General features: G+C 46.3%; 1 protein-coding gene across 1 annotated transcript; it reads left to right on the plus strand.

Annotated features, from left to right (window-relative positions):
• The first annotated feature begins 767 nt into the window (after positions 1-767).
• On the plus strand, positions 768-23,845 carry Alkbh5 (alkB homolog 5, RNA demethylase). The gene is made up of 4 exons (XM_036195715.1): positions 768-2,584; positions 12,550-12,630; positions 21,073-21,228; positions 22,134-23,845. Exons 1-4 carry the CDS (start codon positions 1,812-1,814, stop codon positions 22,309-22,311), a joined length of 1,188 nt encoding a protein of 395 aa, XP_036051608.1. The 5' UTR covers positions 768-1,811; the 3' UTR covers positions 22,312-23,845.
• Positions 23,846-25,865: the final 2,020 nt, after the last annotated feature.

The following is a 25,865-nucleotide window of genomic DNA, read 5'->3' on the forward strand; positions in this document are numbered from 1 at the left end:
CAAGCACCTTTTGAGGTGAATACTGGCTCCTGATTGTACACGCCAGAATCTGAGATGGTTGCAAGACAAGACGTGAACTGACAAAAGGCACAGTAGATGGATAGGCATTGCAGGTGACACGACCGCATGGGCAAAGGTCAGGAGGGGCAGGCATGTTTGAAAGGGGCAGCAGCTCAGCGTGGAAAAGGTACTGGGAACCAAGCAGAGCGGTTGATTTCATTTGGGGGAGGTTGGGAGCAGAAACCTATTTGCCAGAATGCTCAGGGACCTCCAGCATGGCCACACCTTTGTTTAGGCCCTGCCGCTTCAGGCTTTTGTGTTGCTTGAGTTTGTTGTGGTTGTTTTTGAGACAGAGGCTCTTTACGCAGCCTAGGCTGGCCTCCAACTTGTGGGCTATTCTCCAACCTCTGTCTCCATAGTGCTGGGGTTGCAGGCGCACTTTACACACCGCTGTTCAAATGTTTTCAATGTCTGAAGTAAACACCCAATTTGAACTAATCCGTGGTAAACGCACGCTCGTGAGACGTAAGCCCTCTCGTCGTCCCTCTACAACAGGGGTGCAAAGATCCACCCCCAGCAGAGACAAGCTACGCCCGTGCGCGTGCCCGCGGCTCCGCGCACGGCGGGCAGTCCCGGGACGTGACTCGTGGAACGTCCGCTCTAGGAAGCGATGGCGGTAGGGAACAGGGTGTGGGATGCCCGGACTGCGCGCCTCTAGCTTTTGTTGCTGTCCTGGCTTGCTCCGGAGTTTGGGTCTGATGCTCTCCAGCCCTCAATTTGAAAACTTTCCTACTGTTTCCGAAGCTTCACAGGAGTCCACAGGGATTTCCTCCTCCGAGAACTCCATTCAGGCACTTATTTAGCCACCTATTCACCCTTCAGGGGTCCTCGAGCTTCTGCCCGAAGCTAATTAAGTGATGGACGCAGTAGCCTAGGAGACTAGCTGATTGACAGGCATGATTTACCAACCGACTCTGGAAACTCCAGTCTGTGTTTGCCCAACGCGTGGCCGGCAGTCCAATTAAGAAAGTGGAAGCGCCAAAGGGGGCGGTCGCGGGGCGGATTGGGTTGTGGTGATTCCCGAGGATTGTGCGCTGGAAGCCGAGGCGTCTGCGGGCATCCGGACGATGCCGTGACGCGGCAGCGCAGCCGAGTTGACACCGCGAGCACAGCCCAGCGGGTGGAGTCCTTGGGTCCCGGAGGCGGCGTGGCGTGAAAGGCAAATTGTTGTTTGGGAGCTGTTCTCTCGAAGTCTTCGGGGGGGGGGGGGGGGGAGGGGCGGCGGACGGCGAGCGGGCCTCGCGTGCGCATGCGCCGGCCCCTGGGCCGCCGGGGGGCCCGCCCGCACGCGCATGCTCAAGGGTGCGCGGAGCCCCGTGGCCGCTAGCACTACGCCTGCGCGTCGAGAAGCCCGCTAAGGAGCGGCGCTGTCGGAGGTCGGGCGGGCAGGCGGTGACGTCGTGGAGAGAGCTTTAAAGTGCGGGCCGGGCCGGGCGTCTGAGGGTCTGAGCCAGAGTCTGGCCGAGTCTTCGCCGAGCCCCTCCACGGCATGAGGCGCTGCCGGCGCCCTTGCTCCTCGGGACGTGGAGAAGGTGGAGGAGGAAGAAGCCTCGCCGTCGCTTGTGCTGCATGACCTGCCGCTGCTGAGGCTCGACCCATTCCTGGCCCCTCTACGCCCCCCGCTGGTTCATTGGGCCACGCATGGCGGCCCGGCTCTGAGGACCCCCGCTTCCCTCTCGGGCCCCCGGGTGCGTCCCTCCAGAGCCATGCCGGGCCGCCCCGGAGGATCCTAGAGTTGAGTTGCGGGGGCCATGGCGGCCGCCAGCGGCTACACGGACCTGCGTGAGAAGCTGAAGTCCATGACGTCCCGGGACAACTACAAGGCTGGCAGCCGGGAAGCCGCCGCCGCTGCAGCCGCTGCTGTGGCCGCCGCCGCGGCTGCCGCGGCCGCAGCAGAGCCTTACCCGGTGTCCGGGACCACCAAACGGAAGTACCAGGAGGACTCGGACCCGGAACGCAGCGACTACGAGGAGCAGCAATTGCAGAAGGAGGAGGAGGCGCGCAAGGTGAAGAGCGGAATCCGGCAGATACGGCTCTTCAGCCAGGATGAGTGCTCCAAGATCGAGGCCCGCATCGACGAGGTGGTGTCCCGCGCCGAGAAGGGGCTTTACAACGAGCACACCGTGGACCGGGCCCCCCTGCGCAACAAGTACTTCTTCGGCGAGGGCTACACGTACGGCGCCCAGCTGCAAAAGCGCGGGCCGGGCCAGGAGCGCCTCTACCCGCCGGGCGACGTCGATGAGATCCCCGAATGGGTGCATCAGCTGGTGATCCAGAAGCTGGTGGAGCACCGCGTCATCCCCGAGGGCTTCGTCAACAGCGCAGTCATCAACGACTACCAGCCTGGAGGCTGCATTGTGTCTCACGTTGACCCCATCCACATCTTCGAGCGCCCGATCGTGTCTGTGTCTTTCTTTAGCGACTCGGCCCTTTGCTTCGGCTGCAAGTTCCAGTTCAAACCCATCCGGGTGTCGGAACCTGTGCTTTCTCTGCCGGTGCGCAGGGGGAGCGTGACTGTGCTCAGGTAACACACACCTGGGAGGAGGGGCTGGCCCTGCACCCTGCCGCCTAAACCTATCCAGCCGGGTCCCGGAAGCCGCAGCTGATGGGAGCCGGTTCTTTTTATGGTTCTGACTCATCCTTTTTCCTGCAGACTATAGGAATCTTGTGTCTGAAACTCTTAGCGGGATAAGACCAATATGGAATTCTGTACCTGCAGGCAGGTTTGAAGTGGTCGTAATAGTTATCTGAGAATTCATCTATAAAAGCCTCATTCTGAGAAGCTAAGCATTTTCTGAAGGCTAGCATAGGACTCAGTTTTCCAAGGATGTAGTGCTTGTTTTGCATTTTGTTTTTGTTTTTGAAGACGGGGGTCTCAGTCCAAGTTATCCTTCAACTTTCTACACAAAGAAGGATGATCTTAAAAAAAAAAAAAAAAAAGGATGATCTTGAATGTCTGATCCTCCTGCCTCTACCTCCCAAGTGCTGGGATTACAGATGTACACTGGCCAGTTTTTGTGGGGCCTCGAGATAAAAGAACTCAAGGCTTCATGTTTTCCATGTGGTTTTAAGCAAATCACTTTCGGTTTTGGACTTCATTTCCATATCTTAAAAAGAAAGAAAACCTGTGCTTAACTATCTAGAAGTTTTCCCCGTTCCGTTGTCTACCTAAAAGTTTTTCTCTGCTCCGGTGTTTGTGGTTTCACAAAGTAGAGTGGATTCCTTAACAGAAAATCAGGCAGAGCCCTTGAGGTTTGGGGTTTTTTTGTTTGTTGTTTTGTTTTGTTTTTGTTTTTGGTACAGATTTCTCCGAAGAATGACTTCCTTGGGTTGAACAATTTAGTGGGTTAGCCAGAAATAAAGTGACAGCATTCTCTTGAAATTCTCTTGGTTTCAGGCCTAGGCACTTTGTAGAAATGCCTTAGCTGTTACTGGGATCCAGTAAAACAAAATACAGCTGGTCTGTTGACCTGGTGTTTGGCTTTGTGATTTGGTGACCACATCTTAGGCTCTTGGCCAGTTGGGGCCCCAGATCCTGCTAAGAATTAGCTCAGTGCCTGGCCAGCAGGGTAAATCATCTGCTGGAACACTGATGGGATTTATATGAAGTGGGGTTCTATTTGGAGGCTGTCTTCTTCCAGCCCTAAAAAAGGGAAGCCTAGTTAATGTACTTTATTAATCCCCAAAATGGGGCCCAGACTTCAAGTGGTTCAGATGTGTATGATGCTTCCAGATGGATGCCTTGACAAAAATTTTTTAAAAGGGATTTCCAGCTTTGCCTGGTAGTGCATGCCTATACGCTCAGCACTCATGAGGCTGAGGCAAGAGGGTTGCTTTGTAAGTTTGACATTGTCTCAAAGAGATCCACCTACCTTCCAAAAGAAGGGATTTCCAGGAAGCTTGCTGTGTAGGGAAGATTTTAGGGTCTGTTCTGTTGAAGTTTCTTTGTGCTGAAAGGATTTCACACAGAGGCCCTTTGGTCATTTAGTGAGATATTTTTCCACGTGGTCATACACCTTTAAGGTGTTTAGAGGTCTGGCTGACTGGCTGCTTAATGGGGAATTCTCAGGCACTTTGAGACTCCCCCTACAGCACACTCCTGGATTTAAAAGCAGAACTTAAAAATTCTTAATGTGCAGGTCTGTTAGTGATTAACAAGATTGCATCAGCAAGAAAATGGTCTTTTCTAAAGCTTTCCCAGTCCTTTCCAACCCTTCCTGGATTCAGACTTGGCTCCAGAGTTAGTGTGGGAGGCACAGCCATGTCCGGAAAAGTGCTGCCCCAGGCTTTGAATCCAGCTTGCTTGGGGGTTTTATTAATTTATTTTTGAGGCAGAGTCTCACTCTGTAGCCTAGGCTGTCCCCAGCTCAGCACTGTTACTGCCTCTGCTTCCAGAGTACTAGGATTGCAGAAGTGAGCCATCATGGCTAGCTTTCTTTGGGATCTTGGAGGTATCTTCTCAGAGCTGGTTTTCTTAGCTCTATAACAGATAGATGGTGCCAACTTTTGCAGTCTTTTAGTGAAATGTGATTTGGTGTCTAAAAGGATAGGCACTCGGTGCTGGAGAGATGGCTCAGAGGTTAAGAGCACTGACTGCTCTTCCAGAAGGTCCTGAGTTCAATTCCCAGCACCCACATGGTGGCTCACAACCATCTGTAATGAGATCTGGTGCCCTCTTCTGGCCTGCAGTCATACATGGTAAATAAATAAATCACTATTAAAAAAAAAAAAAAGGATAGACACTCAAATATCTATACAACTACTTAGTGAGCCCCTGCTCTGGCTGGAAAAGGTGCTAGGGAATTGGTGGGTCTTGAAAGTGGCTGCAGTCTTCACATAGTTCATTCTCAGTAGAAGCTTTCAGCCTAGATGGATCATCAGAATCCAGAAAGATAATCAAGGAAACATGTAAGGGGGCATCTTACTGAGATAGTGGAAGTTCTTGGGAGGAAGGAAGCTGGAACTAAAGAATGACTAGAAATTAGCTAGAGTAGTGGAATCACAAGATAGCAGAGCTTCAAACGCAGCAGTAGAATGTAGACATTGATAAACATGGTTGCTGTGAGGCCTGGTGATAACAGTAGTTTCTCAACTACTGTTGATATTTGGAGCTTGTAAATTTTTTTCTGGATGAGCTGTACATGCAGTGAAGAAGAAAAAAAAACATCCCTGGTCTTTCTGATAGACGCTAGTAACACTTTTTCTGACAATAAAAAATCTGAGCCAGCAGGTAGTGGTAGCACATGCCTTTAATCCCAGCACTCAGGAAACAGAGGCAGGTGGGTGGGTCTCTGAGTTCGAGGCCAGCCTGGTCTACAGAGGAAGTTCCGGGACAGGCTCCAAAGCTACACAAAGAAACCCTGTCTCAAAAAAAAAAAAAAAAAAAAAAAAAAAATCAGACGTTGACAGGTGTCCCAGTAGGTGAGGGTTGTGGGGCAGCGTCATCCCCAGTTGAGAACTATTGTACTAGGGTCTGGACACACCTGCTAATTTAAATCTTCAAGAACCTGCTCCCTGGTACTCTACTTGCCTGGTATGTAGTTAAATGAGCACCTGCCTATTAGTAATGGCCCTCATCAAATCCTGAGTGGAAGCCTGTAAGAAGTTTGCTTTTTCCTTCTTTCCTGATGGGTTCACTTTCCAGAGGTGAGAGTGTTAAAGCTACAGGTTAGATAGATGAGTGTAGATGTGGATGGATTCTAATTGCTGCCTTCACTTGTTAGTGGCAATGGTGTCTGTATTTGGCAAAGGCACCATGGCAAAATTGTTTTACATTTATTGGTGTTCATCAAGTGTTTTGATTAGTGGCAGAGATTTGACTCTGGTGTCTAGACCTGCATTTTTATTAGAGCAAGACTTCACAGACCTCTCTAGAAGTGTTTTACATTCCTTTCCAAACCCAGCTGGCAGTTTTTAACTGTTGGTAACCTTCCCAATTTGGGCCTGAAAAGGGGTCCCCTTTTCCCTTTTTATGCTGTTTTCCCCTCTTTTTTTTTTTTGGAGACAGGGTTTCTCTGTGTAACTTTGCGCCTTTCTTGGAACTAACTCTGTAGCCCGGGCTGGCCTTGAACTCACAGAGATCCGCCTGCCTCTGCCTCCGGAGTGCTGGGATTAAAGGCGTGCCCGGCCTTATGCTGTTCTTTAGAGATCTATGTTTACCTTTTCTTCATGTCAGTTTGTCCCACATTCTTTGTCCTGGCTCTGTAAAGTGAATAGGGCAGACTAAAACAGACCCCAGAATTGGAGATCAGTGGATAAACTAAACTTTAGTGCTTAAAAGCATAAGGACGTAAGTTTAATTCCCACCCCTTTTTTTCCTTCTTTAAAGCCAGATGTGATGGCCCATACTTGTAATCCGAGGGCCAGAGAAGTGAAGACAGGACTCACTAGCCACCCAACTTAGCCTTCTTAGCCAGTAAGAGACCCTATCTCAAAAAAAAAAAAAAAAAGCAAAATAAATGATGCTTGAGGAATGACACCTGAAGTTGACCTCTGACCTCTTATATGCATGTACACCCACCCCACATGCATAAATAAAAAAGCAATATAGGGCTGGAGAGATGGCTCAGTGGTTAAGAGCACTGCCTGCTCTTCCAAAGGTCCTGAGTTCAACTCCCAGCAACCACATGGTGGCTCACAACCATCTCTAGTGGGATCTGATGCCCTCTTCTGGCATAAAGTTGTACATGTAGATAAAGCACTCATATACATAAATAAATAATAAAATCTTTTTAAAAAATTCATTTAAAAGCGGGGGGGGGGCTGGAGAGATGGCTCAGAGATTAAGAGCACTGGTTGTTCTTCCAGAGGTCCTGAGTTCAATTCCCAGCAACCACATGATGGTTTACAACCATCTGTAATGAAATCTGGCACCCTCTTCTGGCCTGCAGGTATACAGGCAGGCAGAACACTGTATTTTTAATAAATAAATAAGTGAATGAATGAATATTTTTAAAGGCAATATATACATTACTTTATAAGGTAATTTTTTTTTTAATTAAAAAAAAAATTTAAAAAAACAGGCTCCAGATGTTAGGATAATCACCTCAAGGCTAACTGCTTGTGAACTGTTTCCTTTAACCACTGTTTTGTAGTCCTTTCCAGAGACCTGGGTCTCAGCTCCCGATCTGGAATGACTGCTCCACCTAGCCATCTATTGTACTGCGAGCTTAGTCTTTGGCCCTTCTGGTTAATAGTATTGGGGGATCGAGCAGTCAAGCATCCCTGTTAAGTTTGTTTGGCAGAATGAAAGCAAAATTTAGCTTTGTGGTTTAAAAATAGTTGGGAAAAGCCCTGGACTGCACCAGTTGTTTGGATTTTTTTTTTTTTTCTGTTACGTACATTTGTTTGTTTGTGTGTGTGTGCGCGCATAAGTGTTTGTGGTGCATCAGAGGACAACTTAGGGAGTTGATTCTCTCCCTGTGGGTCTCTACTGTCAAACTAATGTAGTCAGAAAGAACCTTTGTCTACTGAGCCATCTCACTTGCCCCTTGTTTGAAATTTTCCTATTTCAGGACTATACACCCCCTGGAAGGGCTGTTGGTTGTTGAAATTGGCTTCCTTTTGTATTGCCAGGCCTGACAAGGCAGAAAGTAGCAAAGAAGCAGCACCTAGCTGGAAGTCATGGTCTCAAAAAGGAAACTCAGAGCAAGCAAAGAACAAACAGGCCATGAAAATTTCAGGGCTGACTGGCTGGCCAGCTGTTTTAGACTGAGCAGTTAGTATGCAACACTCTGCCATATAAACCCTTCCTGTCTCATAGGACTGGTACTTCTTGAGGTCAGCAAAGCCCCATTTCAAGTTAAACCTTGTTACCAAGAAACAGATGGGATTTTGTGCTTTCACTTGTTACCTACTTAACACATTTGGCTACCAAAAAAACCAAAAAGATTAGGAAAACTTGGTGAAGTTTTAGCATCACTATTTTAGCTGTTTGAATATCAGCAATTTTTTTCTTTTTTGAGACGGGTTTCACTTTGTAGCCCTGGACAGCCTAGAATTTACTATATATACCAAGAAACTCAAAAGATCAACCTGCCTCTGCCTCTGCCTCCTGAGTGTGAATGCTGAGAGGGTGTGTGTGCACACCAGCCATGATCAAATTAACTTAATGGTCTTATTTTCCACTTGTGCTAAGAAGGAAGCCAATGATGCTTTAGAATTGCCAGAAAAGATTGAATCTCTATTATATGGCTAGTTCATGAAGTTTAAAGATGTCTTAAGAGCCGGGCGGTGGTGGCACACACCTGTAATCCCAGCACTCGGGAGGCAGAGGCAGATGGATCTCTGTGAGTTCAAGGCCAGCCTGGTCTACAGAGTGAGTTCCAGGACAGCCTCCAAAGCTACAGAGAAACCCTGTCTCAAAAAACCAAAAAAAAAAAAAAAAAAAAAAGGAAAAAGGTGTCTCAACAGATGAACTGCCGTCAGTACTGTGGTATTGCAGAATTAGGGTAGACTGGTGTCTAAAAAGCACCGGAACGTCGGTAAAGTCAAGCCATTTCTTCTCCTGGAAGCTTGAGTCCACAGTCCTGCCCGGGTGTCAGTCAGTGATGAGGCGCAAGGGGGCTGCCTAAGGAAAGTAGCCCATCAAAGGGAGGCTAGCATTAGGCTGTGACCTTGTCCAGTTCAAGGTGGTTTTTGTTTTGGTCTGCCTTGGCCTAGGTGGATATGGAACAGTTGGGGAATGGAGGCCATCTTGGAAATGAGCTTCAGCAACTCCATCTCTAAGGCTGTCTCCAGAAGAGACATGCATAGTCCTGCACATTTCCTTAGTAATGGTTTTTCAGGCTCATTTAATTTGTGTACAGTCCTCTAAGGAAAGGCTTGTTGCAATCTGTTTTGATGCTCTTAAAAATAGAGGCTTTAAAGTGATAGACTGTTTTGGTGTAGAATATTAGCACATATTTAATTTTTTGTCCACTGTGCAGAGTTGAGTAAGGCCTTTGAACAGAGTGTTGTCTTAGAAGGAAAACACAATTTCTGTAGTCCTAATATAGTAGAGTCATGGGATGATGTGGTTGGGTAACATGGGCAGGAGGCTTAGGGAATTTTTACCAGCATAGAGGAGATAGACAGGTCAGCTCCCTCGTTATTCTAAGGTATAGGACTAGTAACAGAGCTAGGTCCTGTCACTTGGTGGTTATGGATAGCATAATAAGCATTGTTGCTGGGCATGGGGTCTCAGCCCAGGCAGAGAGCAGACCAGCTGGACAACATAAGGTATTCCTCCTCTACTTTGCCTGCAAAAACAGGAATAGACAGCAATAGAACTTTACTTCACATCAAGGGTAGAACAGGACCCAGGGCATATTACATTTCAAATCCACAGAGTGAGATTTTCAGTGTCTCCTGTAGCAAGTAGGATTCTTAGCAATAAAAGGCACTCTTGTGGTCTTGGCATTTTCTGCTTAAGTTCAGCCAGGAAAAAAACTTACGTTAGAACTTTTTGGGTTCCTTCTCCCCAGAGGAAAAAACAGTAGGCTATCACTGATAACAGGATATTCTAGAATACTGATGTTAATAAGACTTAAATATAGGGTTGGTATGTCAAGGTCACTTCTGAGGTTCTGTGTAGTGCTCCCTCCATTCTAGTTGTGAGGCCTGGGCTTAGGGCAGGAACCTGGCATGGCTTGCTTGTTTTATAGCCCTTTGGAGGATGGGGCAGGGAACATGGAAGCAGTCAAACTTTGACAAACAATCTGGATTTGTTCCAGAGCTGCATTGAGAAGTGGTTTCTTGTTGGAAATGAGAAGTCAAGGCCCTTGGTCATACTTACATAATAGCCAAGTCAAACATAATCCTTGTTAACATCAGGGAACATCGCATGTAGCTGGCACTGCAGAGTCAGGCCTTTTGAGATGTGCCGTTACACTCGGCTCTTCTGAGATCTGTGTGTGTGTGGTATGAAGCCCAGTCTCTTGTCACTAATATAAAGTAATAATAACACGGCTCACACCTATAATTTCCACATTCAAGAGGCTGAGGTTGGAGGATTGCTGTGGGTTTGGGGCCAGTCTGAACTACATAGTTACTGGCCCACTTGGGTTACAGTGTGAGGCCTTATCTTACAAGTTGAAATGGAAAGGGAAAAAAAGAGACTAAAGCTAGCTCCTAGCCTGGGATAGGGCCGAAAGGCCCCTGCGGGTGTAGAACATGGAACCCTGTGGGGATCTGAAATTGTGTTTCCTCTGCAGGAGCAGAACTCAAGGCTTGCTAAGAGGGCTAGGCCCTTTAGCAGTGCCAGATGCTTAGCAAATGGTAGGAGGGTCCAAGGCACTCTGAGCACCCCAGCATCATTTTCACCCCAACAAAAAATGAGTACCTAAATTAAAAAGCATGACAAAATGAACACTGAAGAAACTAAGGATTTTCTGTTCAAGCATGTGACTTAACTCAGGTCACAAAGCTTGCAGCTTGGTGGGGCATGGTGATACACACATTTAATCCCAGCACTTAAGGAGGCAGAAGCAGGCAGATCTCTTGGGTTTGAGGACAGCCTGGTCTACATAGTGAGTTTCATCTAGGACAGCCAGGGCTGTGTAGAGAACCTTGTCTCAGACAAAGTCCTAATTTGAATCCAAGTCCTCTCTAATTTCTATGTGGCACTTCCCTCTGTGGGCTCATAGTTACTAATAGGAATGAAGAGTAAGTTCTTTGGTCAATACTCAGTTAAAGTCAATAGATTTTTTTTGCTATAGTAATTCTCAAACCCTTCTACATCCTGATATTTTTCTGGAACTCTTAATTATTTTCTAGCTTGATTTGGTTTATGGATATTTTTCCTAGTCTCTTGTGAGGATAATACGCACTTGAGTACATGCACACGCCAAACCACTAAAGAACCCTGATCTAGAAGCAGCTGGTTGTGGGAATAGGAACAGGTAAAGCATTTACAAATAGGCTTATTCTACCGCCAGCATGGACTCAAACCAGAATTGGGGGTGGGGGAAGGCACCTCTATATAGTCCTAGCTCTATATAGTCCTTGCTGTGGAGACTAGTTTGGCCTAGAACTCTTAAGAGATCCACATGCCTTTGCTGGGATTAAGGGTGTATACTACCAAGCCTAGCTTTTTAAATCAGAAGTGCTTTCCTTTATGAAGTAGCAACAAAATAATTTTATGGGTGGGGGTCACTACAACATGAGGAACTGTATTAGAGGGTTGCAGCATTAGGAAGGTTGAGAACCACTGCTCTAAGGTCTGACCCTGAAATAATTTGGCTTTGTATTTCTTAGTGGCTTTTGAATCCAGCATTGCTCTTAGGACAGCCTAACCCTGATGGAGTCATTCCCAGATCTTTTGTGTTTCAGGTAGTTAAGCATGTGTTATCCCTACACCTGCACTAGAGAAGGAACGGATGAGCAGCCATGAGAAAAGGGTATATGCACAGGCATGGTAGTGCAGGGCTTTAATCTCAGCAGCAGGGAGGCATTGGCACATGAATCTCTGAGTTCAAGGCCAGCCTGCTATACAGAGTAAAAACCAAAACTAAACAAAAGGTATATGGCCTAGGAGCAGTTAGGAATCTTAAATGGGAAAGCTTGAAGGCAAGCTCTTCATCAGACCTGGTACCTGGTTGGGCAGGTGTCTGGCTGTGTCACTCTCTGCAGCTCAGTGGAGTAGCTTGGACTGGGAGTATCTTATCTCTTGGGGTGCTCACTGAGAACATGTGAGGGGCTCAGTAATCAGAGCCCTGGAACTTCAAGTCAGAGGGATGCCAGCTGAGAATAGTCATCTATCCATATTTGTTAGCCTTTAAGTAGTTTTAAAATCATGTAACTTTAGGTAGAAATTTTATTATGATGGAAATTCATAAAATATCCTAAACATAACTGTCTTCAAATTTTTGGATCTCGGCTGGGCGGTGGTGGCACACGCCTTTAATCCTGGCACTCGGGAGGCAGAGCCAGGTGGTTTACAGAGCGAGGTCCAGGACAGGCTCCAAAACTACACAGAGAAGCTCTGCCTCAAAAAAAAAAATCATTTATTTATTTATTTTTTATCTTCCCCAGAGGAGGCTTTTGAAAGTTTTTTCCGAGTAATAAAGTTCTGTGTTGGGACTTAGTGGTCCCTATGTCTGTGCTGTCAGTGGCTACCTTGACTTCCTCCGTGTCCAGTCGCCTCCAGAGTTTCTTTGTTTTATATTATATTTGTTCTAGTGCTGGGGATCGAACCCAGAGCCTCACATTTGTCAGGCAAGTGCTTTACCTCCACACTACACCCTAGCCTGAAGAGCTGCAAACAAAAAGGACTCTAGTCTCTGTTCGGAAAGTCCTGCTTCAGACTGTCTTAAGTAACCAGTAAATCTTCTGTGCCAGGTTTGCCTTTAATGGTTTCTAGGCAGACACTTCTTAGAGCTTAAACAGTTCCCTCCCATGTAGATTCTTGAATTTCTCAAGTAGTAGGCAGAGGGCAGCCATAATGCCTGTCCCCCATGCATTGGTTATCTGTCTGCTCTCTTACTGGTAACTTGTTCTGTGTCTTTCTAGTGGGTATGCTGCTGATGAAATCACTCACTGCATACGGCCTCAGGACATTAAAGAACGCCGAGCGGTCATCATTCTCAGGAAGTAAGTACCTTCATGTCTGTCATCCTCTGCCTTAACTACAGGCCTGTCTGAATCCTCTTAGAACTTAACTCTCTACTTCTTTCATGCCACTATGTAATCTAGGAGAGCGGAAAGACACAGATTCTCTTATTTTACATCCTCAGACTGTTTAGGAAATTGAGGGTTGAGTAAAGAAGTACTCCTGATATTTATTGGCACACTTTTTCCCCTTCCTTTAAGGATTTATTTTTAATTATATGTATGTGTGTGTCAGTGTGTGGGTGTGTGCACATATGTGTAGGTGTCTGTGGAGTCCAGAAGAGGGAGTCAGGTTCCCTGGAGCTAGAGTTCCAAGTAGTTGTGACCCACCAGACATGGATGCTAAAAACCAGACTCAGGATCTCTGCAAGAATAGTGCATGCTCTTAATCCTGAGTTATCCCTAGTCCTTTGGGCATAGACTTGAAACAAGATTTGGGGAGTACTTTCCTAAACCCTTTCACTTCTCTGTCTCTCACATGCACAAGCACGCATGTACGCACTCACGCATTCATGCCTGTTCTGATTCGTCACATGTGCTTTCGGTGATTATTTTTAGACTGTGCCTTAGCAGCCTACTTTAAAAATGCCTAGGCTTTCACTTCTAGAAGGAGCTAGGAGTGAGGTCACGAGTAGAGAGGTGGGCTATAGTATTTAGCTGGCTCGTTGCCGTGGCTCGGCACCCTTGAGACTAACAGAGACTAACACTAATAACCTGCTCTCTCCTACCTGAGCATGGTGGCTCACTAATGCCTGCAGTCCAGCTTCTGAGAGACTGAGGTGAGAGGATTGGGACTTGGAGGCAGGTCTGTCATAGAATAAAAGAGAAAGAAGGGAGGAAGAGAAGGAAGAAAACAAAGAAATGGAAGGTTAGTCAAGCATAGTGAGGCACTCTTGAAATGTTGACACTTAGGAAGTGGAGGTAGGAGGCCAGCCAGCCTGGGCTACATGAGGCTTGCACTTTCTTTTGGTTTTGGTAGTTTTGTTTGTTTGGTTTGGGGTTTTTTGTTGTTTTTGTTTTTTTGTGTATGTGGAGTTGGGAATCGAACCCAGGGCCTTGAGCTTGCTAGGCAAGCACTCTACCACTGAGCTAAATCCCCAACCCCTTGGTTTGATTTTTTTGTTTTTGTTTTAAATGATTCTTAAATTGTTGCCCTGACTGGCCTGGAATTCACTATGTAGACCAGACTGGTCTCGAACTCGTAAGATCCACCAATTTCTATTTCTGACGTGTAATAGTGAGCAAAGCTCATCTAGTGTGCAGACTCGGCTGTGCTTAATGAGTTAGATATTGTTTGTTCTTTTTCCCCCTTTAAAATTTAAGTGGGGGTTGGGGATTTAGCTCAGTGGTAGAGTGCTTGCCTAGCAAGCATAAGGCCCTGGATTTGATCTTTAGCTCCACCAAAAAAAAAAAAAAAAAAAAAAAAGGCAGTGGTGGCGCACGCCTTTAATCCCAGCACTTGGGAGGCAGAGCCAGGCAGATCTCTGTGAGTTCGAGGCCAGCCTGGGCTACCAAGTGAGTTCTAGGAAAGGCACAAAGCTACACAGAGAAACCCTGTCTTGAAAAACAAAACAAAAAACAACAAGAAAAATTAAGTGAAGTCTTTTTAAATCTTAAGTTTTTTAATTTTGTTATTTAAAAAAGATGTTACAGGTAAGTCAAGTATGGTGGTGCAGAGGCCAGGTGAATCTCTGTGAGTTCAAGGCTAGCCTGGTTTACATAGCTCCAGGACTACATGTAGAGACCCTGAATCAAAAAGACTAGAGAGGTTGGGGATTTAGCTCAGTGGGTTCGGTCCTCAGTTCTGGGGGGGAAAAGAAAGACTAGAGAGTTGGCTCATTGGTTAGGACACTTGACTGCTTTTCCAGAAGACCTGGTATGGATTCCCAGTACCTAGATGGCTGCTCACAACTATCTGTAATTCCAGTCCCAGGGGATCCAACACTCTTCTGGCCTTCAACCAGGTCCAAAGACTATGCAAGACAATAACTTCTGTATAGTTAGAATAGGCATTTGGAACAGAAGCTATGGAGCTTAACACTGGATTAGACTTTCAACTATTGAATTTTATTTATACACACACACACACACACACCTTTTTTAAAAAAGATTTATTTATTTATTATTTTATACAGCATGTTTGACTGCAGGCCAGAAGAAGGCACCAGATCTCATTACAGATGGTTGTGAGCCACATGTGGTTGCTGGGAATTGAACTCAGGACCTCTGGAAGAGCAGTCAGTGCTCTTAACCTCTGAGCCATCTCTCCAGCCCGAATTATATTTTTATGTGCTTATCCACCACCAAAATTTAAAAGTCATTGCCACATGTAGAACTAGAAAAACAATTAGCAGTCGGGTGGTGGTGGTGCATGCCTTTAATCCCAGTACTTGTGAGGTAGAGGCAGGATCTCTGTAAATTCGAGGCTAGCCTGGTCTACAGAGTGAGTTCCAGAACAATCAGGACTGTAGGGAGAAACCCTGTCTCAGGAACAAAGAAAAACAGTTAGCTTTATATGCTTTGGTTTTTTGATAGTTTTTGATTTGTAGAACATTGTGAGACCATTAGAGTTCCCATGTAACCTGTATTTTCCTTTATCGTTGGTATCTTAAATTTAGTGAGATATATTTGTTACAGTTAGAGACCAATGCTGAAGGAGGAAGATTTAAGTGTAGGATCTGCGTAGACTACAGAGAGGGCCAGCTAAGGCAAGTTTGTGAGACCTTCAAACTAAAAAGTAAGATGCTGGACTTAGGATGTAGTTCAGGCCCTGGGTTCAATCCCCAGAACAGAGAGATAGACAGATATACAAGTATATATACCAAATATACTAGACATGATGGCATATGCCTGCAGTCTCAGCTTCTTGGAAATCTGAGGCAAGTCACTTGAGCCTAGGAATTGGAAACCAGTCTGGCATTACAGCAAGACCCTTTCTCTAAAAACAAACAACAAAAGAAAGGAAATCAGTTGTGGCTGAAAAATGTAGCCTAATGATAAAGCACTTTGTTCGCATGCCTGGGGCTTTGAGATCCATGCATCATCTATGGTTTTAGATTTACCTAGTAAATTAATTAGTTTTCTTGTTTCTGTAACAAAAGTAACTTAAAAAGAGAAAGAATTTATTTCGGCTCATAGTTCTAGGATATGGACCTTCATGATAGGGAAGTCTTAGAGGTAGATTTAGGTAGCTGGTCACATTTCATAAAGAGTAAGCAAGCAGAGAGCAATGAATGATTGTGTTCAGCTCACTTTTGTCTTTTTTATACAGTCCAGTATCTCAGCCAAGGGAATGATGCCACCCACAATGGGCAGGTCTTCCCAACTCAATCAAGATAATCCTCTCTAAGCCACCATGCCCAAAGGCTCATCTCCCAGGTGATTCTGTATCTCAATAAGATGATGATTGAGATTAACCATCACACTTAGGTTTACTTAATTTTTTTCATGCGTCTGTTCTCATCAAGGTGCATCCTGTGTACATCTAGTTGTCATGTTACTTTACTCCTCTTGGCTATAACAATTTCTTGTACTTATTTGGCTGGGTATTTTATAGAATGTTGTAACAGCCCTGACTGTCTGGAACTTACTCTATAGACCAGGCTAGCCTGTAACTCACAGATCCACCTGCTTCTGCCTCGCCAGTGCTGGGATTATAGCTGTGTGCCACCACACCTAGCTTAGATGTTTCTCTTGACTGGCAGAATGAAATTCTAACTATCCAACCTAGTCTCTTGAGGTTCTTCCTTTTGTCTTACTCGACCCTAAAGTACCTATGACCCCAGTGCAGTTGATGTGTTGTGTGACAGGATGGCTTTTTTTGGAAACGCCTTTCTTTCTTACATATGCATGTTTTGATCCACATCACCACTCTAAAATTTTCTACATGTGCACACTGGTTGACCTATCTGTCCCTCAAGGCCCTGGTGCTGACCATTTTGACATTCAGGACACCTTGCATAACTCTGGCACTTTATCATGCCACCCCCCATAAGCTGTCACAGCCTATGTACATGGCCATTGTAAACCTCCAAGTTCATATTCAGGGATAGTAGAGGGTGTCCAGTGTCTAGCTTGCTACCCAGGCCAAATGAGACATTAGTTCAAAAGTGAAGAATAATTTGGACTGCCAACAAGTAGTTTCAGAAAATCTGTTAAGACTTGTCTTGTAAAAGGACGAGCTGAGCATCACCCTGACTTGGACATCCAGATACTACCCAAAGATCAGAGGTGACCTTGTAATGTCTTTTGGTGAGACCAAGTTCTAGTGAGTAGAGTCTGAATGTTGAATCTGCCCTGTTCCGTTTAGTCAGGGGTTAGAGTCAATCTTGCCTAAAGTTCAAATAGATTGTATAAACTCTGGTATCTCTGACACCAGCTCACATCAGTAAGAGCTGGCAAGATCTTTCTCAAGGATCTCGTGGAGAGAAAGAAGTTCATGGATAGCTGCCATGTGCTTGCTGGCTGAACAAAATGTGGCTGCTTTGAAGTGACCTTTTGAGTTTGCTTGGGAGTAAAATCCTCAAACTACAGACCAATTTATTTGTAGTCACAGTACATGGTCAAGTACTGTCATGAACCCAGGCCTCCTGGCTTGTTGGTGGTTTGCAGAGTGGAGCACTCTAGGTCTTGCCTTCACCCACCTACCTGCCCATGTGTCACTGAGGTATATGCTTGAGTTACAAAACAAGTTCAGTGATTAAGAGCACTTTCTGTTTTTCCAGAGGAACTGAATTCAATTTCTAGATCTATACTGAGCAGCTCATAACTGCCTGTATCTCACTTCAGTGGTTCCAACACGTTCTTATGGCCTCCATGGTCTTAGTATGCAGGCATGCGCGCACATTTTGAGATAGAGTCTTATTGTGTAGCCCTAGCTGGCTAGGTTGGCCTCCCAAGTTGTAGAGACCCTCCCACCTCTGCCTCTGAATTTCTAGGATTAAATGTGCATGCCATTACATCTAGATAAAAATAAAAAAATTAAAAATAAATCTTTGGTGGGGGGGGTGTGAGAGATCGCTCAGCAATTAAGAGCGCTGGCTGTTCTTCCAGAGGAACTGACTTCTTTCTCTTCTTAGCACTCAGATAGTGACTGAACCATCTGAAATTCCAGTTCTAGGGTATCTGACACCATCTTCTGGATTGTTTAGACACATCCTTATATGCAGACAAAATATTCATACAGGTAATAAAATGAATACTTTTGTTTTTCAAGACAAGGTTTCTCTGTGTAGCCCTAGCTGTCCTGGAATTCAGTTTTGTAGACCAGGCTGGCCTGGAACTCAGAGATCCATCTGCCTCTGCCTCATGAGGGCTGGGATTAAAGACGTGTACCACCACCGCTTGGTCTAAAATAAAATTATTAACTGGTGGTGGCACACACCTTTAATCCCAGCATTTGGGAGGCAGAGGCAGGTAGATCTCTGAGTTCGATACCAGCCTAGTTTGCAAACTGAATCCCAGGAAAGCCAAGGCTGCTCAGAGAGAAACCTTGTCTCAAACACCCAAATAAATAAATATATAGATAGTTAAGAAAATAAAGAGAATTGTAGGCTGGGAGGCAGAGACAGGCAGATCTCTGTGAGATTGAGGCCAGCCTGGTCTACATAGCAAATTCTAGGACAGTTCTACATAGAGAGACCTGTCTCAAAAAAAAAAAAAAGAAAGAAAATTGTAAAAATGGGGATGTGGGGGGCTGGAGAGATGGCTCAGTGGTTAAGAGCACCGACTGCTCTACTGGAGGTCATGAGTTCGAGTCCCAGCACCCACATGGTGGCTCACAACCACTTGCAATTAGATCTGGTGCCCTCTTCTGGCCTTCAAGGACACATGCAGGCAGAACACTGTATACATAATAAATAAATAAACCTTTTTTAAAAAAATGGGGATGTGGGGGACAAATTACCTGACTGTGATAAAGTGGTAGCATGTTCTTCAAAGTACTTGTATCAGCCATGTCCCTGTCATTGGTACTCTGAGAAAGACCCAGCCTCTTTGGAGAGTGGTTGAAGGGTTAAAGTACTGGTTAGGTGACCAAGAGGCTAACCAACTTCGGGAGGGAGTCAGCTCATGGACGTGGTGGTAGTGAATGGGGTTCTAGTGTCTGCAGGATTTCCTGGTGTACACGCAGTGTTCCTCCCCTGGAAGAGGGCTCAGGCAGAAAGGGAGTTGTGCCTGGCAGTGGCCCACGCCTGTAATCCCAGCACTTGGGAGGCAGAGCCAGGCTCTGTGAGTTCGAGGCCAGCCTGGGCTACCAAGTGAGTTCCAGGAAAGGTGCAAAGCTACACAGGGAAACCCTGTCTCGAAAAAACCAAATAAATAAATAAATAAAAAGTCAAAATTAATTACATCCACCTTAGTGGGAGGATCAGGGAAGGCTTGGTACATCTGACTTCTGAGCTTGAAACTACTGTCTAGACAGAAATGGAATAGTCAGTGGCTGGAAGGCCAGGAAGTTTTTCCTTACTTTATTAAATCATGTTAATATTCTTTCAAGGACAAACATGTAGCTAAGGATGCTAGAGTGAGGAAATCTTTCTCTTTTTTGTTTTGTTTTGTTTTTTTGAGACAGGGTTTCTCTGTAGCTTTGGAGGCTGTCCTGGAACTCGCTTTGTAGACCAGGCTGGCCTCGAACTCACAGAGATCCACCTGCCTCTGCCTCCCGAGTGCTGGGATTACAGGCGTGCGCCACCACCGCCCGTCGAGGAAATCTTATTTTTATGAGAGTGAAGTCACAAGATGATTCCAGGTATTGTTGTCTTCAGTGATGCTACTTATCATTCTGGGAAGTCAGGAAATTTTCAACCCCTACAGCTATCACAAATGCAGCAAATCTGCATTTGAACCCTTTTAATAACATTCTTGTGAAAGTGACAGCTGTTTGTAAAGCCACTGATGTATCTCCAAGCCTCATCGTGAGCCTGTGGATCCCTCTGCCCTCGTGCAGCAAGCTTCTTTAGAACTGTTTCTAATGGTGTTGCTTCTGTTTTCCACTGTCTGTAATCTGGAAGTACCAATTTACATGTCCATGTCCAGCGGCCATATCTGACATTAGTCTGACCTCTAGGTCACTCCTGAGTGATCTCTATCTGTATGTCCTTTGGGGAAGTTAGCCACTGAATGCTCACCAGGGAGGGGCAAGTAAAGAAAGTCTATAGAAACATGCATGATATGCTCAAAATGGTTGGGCCTCATCCAAGAACAAAAGGGTCTTGGCCTGAGGTAGTTTGGTCAGAGAAGTGCTCTTGGGCTAGGGTTGTAGCTCCATGCTAGAGGCTTGCTTAGTATGTCTGAGGCCCTAGTGCCATTCATGGCACCACAAAGAGAGAGAGTGCAACCTCTGAGGCATCCGTTATGCTGGGATAGACTAGAAATGAGGTGGAGATTGATACAAACCTGGATGGCTATAGGAAGTCCACTGAGAGCAACGGGATCTAGGATTCACAGGACAGGCTGTAGGAGCCTGAGTTCAGTGCCTTCTTTTACCATTGGAGCCAGAGATCTGCAGGAGACCCCACCCTAGTTAGCTTATGGATGGAACAGGGTGGTTGTGGCGGGTGCGCTCTGCTTCATTCCTCAGGAGAGTATGAGTGGCTAGATCATGGTTTCCCTAGCTTTGACCATGCCTAAGCTGTTGCCCCCACAGAGACCCTTGCTACCTCTGGAGCATAAAGTGGGCTACTTCCCTCTTTCCCAATACTGTGCTACCCCTGGGCAGCTCTGCTCTACCACAGCGAACACTACCTCTCCCTTGGACACCTTGATAGGATCCAACTTCTCTGACCTCCATGAATATCTGCACCTACTCCCACAACACATGTACATACACATAATTATCTTTTTTAAAGATTTGTTGTTATTATTATTATTATTATTACATTGTACTGCCTGCATGCCAGAAGAGGGCGCCAGATCTCATTACAGATGGTTGTGAGCCACCATGTGGTTGCTGGGAATTGAACTCAGGACCTCTGGAAGAGCAGTCAGTGCTCTTAACCTCTGAGCCATCTCTCCAGCCCAAAATATATGATCTTACATGTAATATATAATAATATTTATGTTTTATATATTGTTATGCATTGTTATTAAATAAAAAGGAACCCTTTTGGTTCCTCAGCTCCAGAAGAAAAAAAAAAATGCTGCCTTCTGTGGCTGAGAGTGCACTGGGGTCTGTCTGCATGCATAGTACACGTTGAAGGTGTCCAAACAGAAGTTACTCCCATTCTCCACTTCTAGGCCTGAAAGTGAAAAAGACATTCTCTGGAAGTCACTAGACCAATCTCTAGTTGAATCACAAAGAGACCAAGGCACAGTATACAGACTGTTGGTTTGCAAGCCCATCTAGTCTTCGCTGGAGATAGATTTGTCCTGATGTGGCTTATTACCAGAGACCCTTTTGAGATCCTGTGTGTGTTTCCTTTGCAGGACAAGATTAGATGCACCGCGTTTGGAAACAAAATCCCTGAGCAGCTCCACATTGCCACCCAACTATGCTTCAGATCGCCTGTCAGGAAACAGCAGAGACCCTGCGCTGAAACCCAAAAGGTCCCACCGCAAGGCAGACCCTGATGCTGCCCACAGGTACTTAGAACCGTCAACAGAGGCCAGCAATGTAGCTTATGGGCTGCCTAAAGAAGGCTGGTTAGGAGCCTGGGGTTGTCTATTCCTTCAAAGCCTTGTCCTTTGGGAAAGCCTGGCCAGTGCATAATACCCCTTAGAAGAGGGATTCAGTAGAAATTCTGAGAAATGTCCCATGACTTCCCTTTTTCAGTCCCATCTGGGCACACCTATTTATAGGTTTATACTTAGGTGTTAAGAGAGCATCTTGACACTTAGAAGTGAACCAGGGATCTCTTGGAGAGGGTTTCTGGGAGGGTAATGTTTAAAATGACACCAGAAGGGACTGGGCCATGGTGGCGCACGCCTTTCATCCCAGCAGTCAGGAGGCAAAGGTGGATCTCTGTGAGTTTGAGGACAGTCCGTTCTACAGAGCGAGATCCAGGACAGGAGAAACCCTGTCTCCAAAAATAAATAAGTAAATAAATGACACCAGAGGGATGAGAAAGCTGTGTGGAAAGGGGAGTGGCATTCCAGGAAAGAAAGAAGTTTGTAAGAGCTGAAGCTCTGGGGCAGAAAAGAGCATAGTGGTTTCAGAGACTCGGGGGGGGGGGGGGGGCACGATACCAGTTCCAAGGTTTGAAGGGATGATTATGAACAGTAGAGGTGTATGGCAGGACCCTGTAGGGGTTTGAACCTGACATAAGAAAGCCCAACCCAGCAGACCTGACAGGGTACTGAGCACCAAAGTCGGAAATAAACATACTCTACAAGGTGACTAAGAGACATCTAATTAGTGCATCTGGATTGAGATCTACTGAGAAGAGTAACCCAGTCTGAGGATGGGGGGCTTCTGAGTCCCCTACAGTGGTGGCAAGACTAGACTACTCCTGACTTCTCAGGTAACAGCTTGTCTCTATTGTTTGCAGACCCCGGATCCTGGAGATGGACAAAGAAGAGAACCGGCGGTCTGTGCTTCTGCCCGCACACCGGCGGAGGGGCAGCTTTAGCTCTGAGAACTACTGGCGCAAGTCCTACGAGTCCTCGGGAGACTGCCCAGAGGCAGCAGGCAGCCCCACCCGCAAGGTGAAGATGCGGAGGCACTGAGGCCCCCTGCCCACCTGGAACTCTGGCTGATCCTGATGTAGCTGCCCCATCTTCTGTTTGTTTGAGTGTTTTTCCCTTTGTTGTTTGTTATTTTGGTCCTATATATGTTTTCCTTGCTTTCTTGCCTATTAAGGCTAAAGAACAGAATTGGCGCAAGACCTGGGTTCTTATGTTCTTGGCTTTCCTCCTTGATGGAAAAGGCTGTTAGCTTCTGTAGGGGACACTCTTACCAGAGTAACCAGTCGAGACAGTGGGGACAGCTGTCTTCAAGTGGAAATGGGTCAGGCTAGGTTTATTTAAACACACAAAGTGTTTTGGTTAAGGAATTTTTGTTTGGGCTTTAAATGTAAATCTTTGCAGTGTTTTAAACAAAGGCGATTCTTTTGCCAGCCTTTTTTTTTTTCCACTGATGCTCATGCTTGGATGAGGTCTCTTGGAGCCATACAGGTCCTGCATTGGGCCTGCTGCCCCTACATTTCACCTGCTATTCAGGCCCTGGAAGCTCATGCAAATATCCTGTTCCCCACTGTTCAGGTTGGCTGGGTGTGGGGCTTAAACAGTGCCAGCCCCTGCTGTCCCATTTCTGAGTCCCCAGGCTTCCTGCATGCCCTCTAGCTTGCTCTGCCCACCAATCTTGGGTGGTCAAGAGACTAGCACAGTGGTCCTGACCTCTTGCCAAGAGCATGCCCATTCACTGGGCTGCTCCTTTTAGGCATGTGTGTGTGGTTGTATGGAACAGTTAGACTTGCTGCAGTGGGTTATTTGTAGGAATTATTTCTAGCTAGAGGAACTGATTGGCCTCCAGTCTAGCATTTGGGTTATGGGAACTTGGGGTGTGTGGTAGGGCTTTGTTTCTTTGTTCTGAGTGTTCCCTCCCGTTAGTCTCTTGGCTTTCTCCATTTCTCCTCAGTTGGCCATCTTGGTTCCCCCCCATCCCCCATCATCTGTCTAAGAAGGTGTTTCCATCCTCTATTGTCCACCTATAGCCTATATCCAAGGCCAGAAGTCAGACCTGCGTATTGGGTTGGTACTTTCTCTGCCTCAGGGACATGGATGCTGGGGAAGAAACTTCTGAAAATAATAGAAAGTTAGAGTCTTTGACAGTTTCTGCCTGTTAGATCCTGGAAAGCTGTGGGCTTTGGTGATCCAGGTTCATTAGGAATGTCTCTGGCAGCCAGATAAGGACTGGGCCTGCCAAAAACAGAGGCCTTCTGAACAACGATGCCACCACCACTCTAGAGGTGCACAGAGGCCTGACCTCGGGCCTCAGTGGCTTTAGAGATGTGGGGAGCAGCCAGCCATCAGGAAATCCCTCTTTGGGGTCAGAAATCCTTTGCCAGATGTGGAGCCAGCCCTCAAGTTGAGACTGCATAACTAAAGCAGTTGCAGGTCTTCTGTGGTTTTGGGGTGTTTAATTTTGTTTGTTTTTTTATTGCTCTTTTCCCCCAAAAAATGATTTGTAGTTGTGTGTGCAGCACTTTGCCCTAATATGTGTGTGCTCTACAATAAAAAACAAATCTAATATATTTTGAAACAATTGTCTGATGCTGTGATAAGAGAAAGCCTGACCTTGGTTTGTCCCAAATTTATTACCTACCAGTGCTCTGAAGACAGTGGCCACTGACACTGGCCCTCTTATTGATGGCTAAGGGTAGACTTGCCCTTGCCCACTGCCTTCTCCCCTCAAGGAGGATGGCCTTCATAAACCATAGTGACCAGGGGCACATGTTGTTGAGTTCTGGAAACTACACCCTCTCCCTGGCCCAGTAGAGAGTCTGCAGGCCAGCACAAATGCCACAAATGGAGCTGGGGCGGGGAGAGGGGAGCTCTAGTAATGGACATGACAGTTCTTGTACTCAGTAGCCAGGTTCTTGAGCTCCCTGGCTAGAACCTTGGTAGAGCAGATAGGATAGGATGAGGCTGGGCCTCAGTGGACTATTGGGATCTCTGCTGATGTGGATCTCAGGGTGTTGCTAACCGTTTCTGTTCACCCAGCCCTGCGCCAGTGATCTGAGCCAGTTTGGTCAAATTGTCACTGGAATCTTGGTCAAGCAGTTTATTTCATTGCCCATAGAATGACTGGCCAATACAATTTGAAGGACAGTGCTTGGTCAAGAAGGGCCAGGGCCTCTGTACGGTCTGTGCAGTGGACTGGGATGTCAGTGGAACTGAGGAAAGCACCAAGTGTCATCCCAACCATGATGTTGCAGGAGTGGTGGTCCCACTCCATGATTGGGGACTGAAGAACAAGGGATGGAAGAGACTTGACCCAGTGATCAACTAGGTTTAAATCTCTACGGGGATAGTGCCCCCATCTCTCTAAAGTCAGAGTCCCACACCTGATTCCCTGAATTTTGCCTGTTTCAGCCATGGCACTGGGTCAAGAGCTTTGTTCCATCAGCCCCCCCAGTAGATAGTACCAGCCCTCCTGGTAGATAGTAGTTGCTCCAACAGTAACTGGTACCAGCCCCACCCACCTAGGAGCTCATCCCATTCCTCTAACCCTGTTGTATGGAGGAAGAAACAGGTCCAGAGAATTCAGAAAAATAAAGTATCCTATAACCCAGGCTTAGTGCAGAAGAGAAACTTGTATATGACATGCTTATGTGTGCATAAGGTGTTCTGTGATGTATAGATAGGGTGGCGGTAGAGCCCATTAAGTGTAAATAACATGTACAATGTGTTTGTAAATCTCTATAGCTAGTTGTTGCCCACTGAACACTTTGATTGGTATTTTGTTAAAGTGTGGGGTTCATCATCTACCTGTGGTTGTAATTCAAATACCATATGAAGGAGATGCATTTTATCAGTTTGTCTTAGTTTTCTATGGCTTCCAAAACATTGTTTCAAACTTGAGAGCTTAAAGCAACAGAATTAGCTGGGTGTGGTGGAATGTGCCCATAATTCCAGAAGAGGCTGAGGCAGAAGGATCAAAAGTTCAATGCCAGCCTGGGCTAAAAAAGCAAAGTGGTCAAGCATGGTGCTTGTCTATAATCCCAGCAGAAGCCATAGGAAGAATATTGGAAGGTTGAGGACAGTCTGGTCTACATAGGGAGCTTGAGGGCAGCCAAGACTACATAGTGAGTGAGACCCTGTTTCAAAACAACAAACTGGTTTATGCTCCCTCTGAGGCTCTGGTGGGAAGTCTGTTCTTGCCACTTGCAGCTTGGGATGGCACTAACCAGTCTAGATACAAGTACTGTTCAGATCCATAGTCACATGGCCTCTTTTGTATGCTCTATCCTCCTCAGTGCCTCTATGCCCCCCAGCGTGTGTGTGTGTGTGTGTGTGTGTGTGTGTGTGTGTGTGTGTGTGTGTGTGAGAGAGAGAGAGAGAGAGAGAGAGAGAGAGAGAGAGTGTCTCACTCTAGCTTAGTCCAGCCTTGAACTGGCAATCCTGCCACCACACCCAACTTTTTCTGTCTGTCTTACTTGGGCATTCGTAATTAGATACAGGAACAGCTACATGGCCCCATTTTCTTTTTGTGGCCGTGCCACGGATGGGACCCAGTGCCTCTCCAGTGCTAGGCAAGGACTCTACCACTGATCCACACC

Source organism: Onychomys torridus, chromosome 8 (genome assembly GCF_903995425.1).
Source record: "Onychomys torridus chromosome 8, mOncTor1.1, whole genome shotgun sequence".
Classification (NCBI taxonomy): domain Eukaryota; kingdom Metazoa; phylum Chordata; class Mammalia; order Rodentia; family Cricetidae; genus Onychomys; species Onychomys torridus.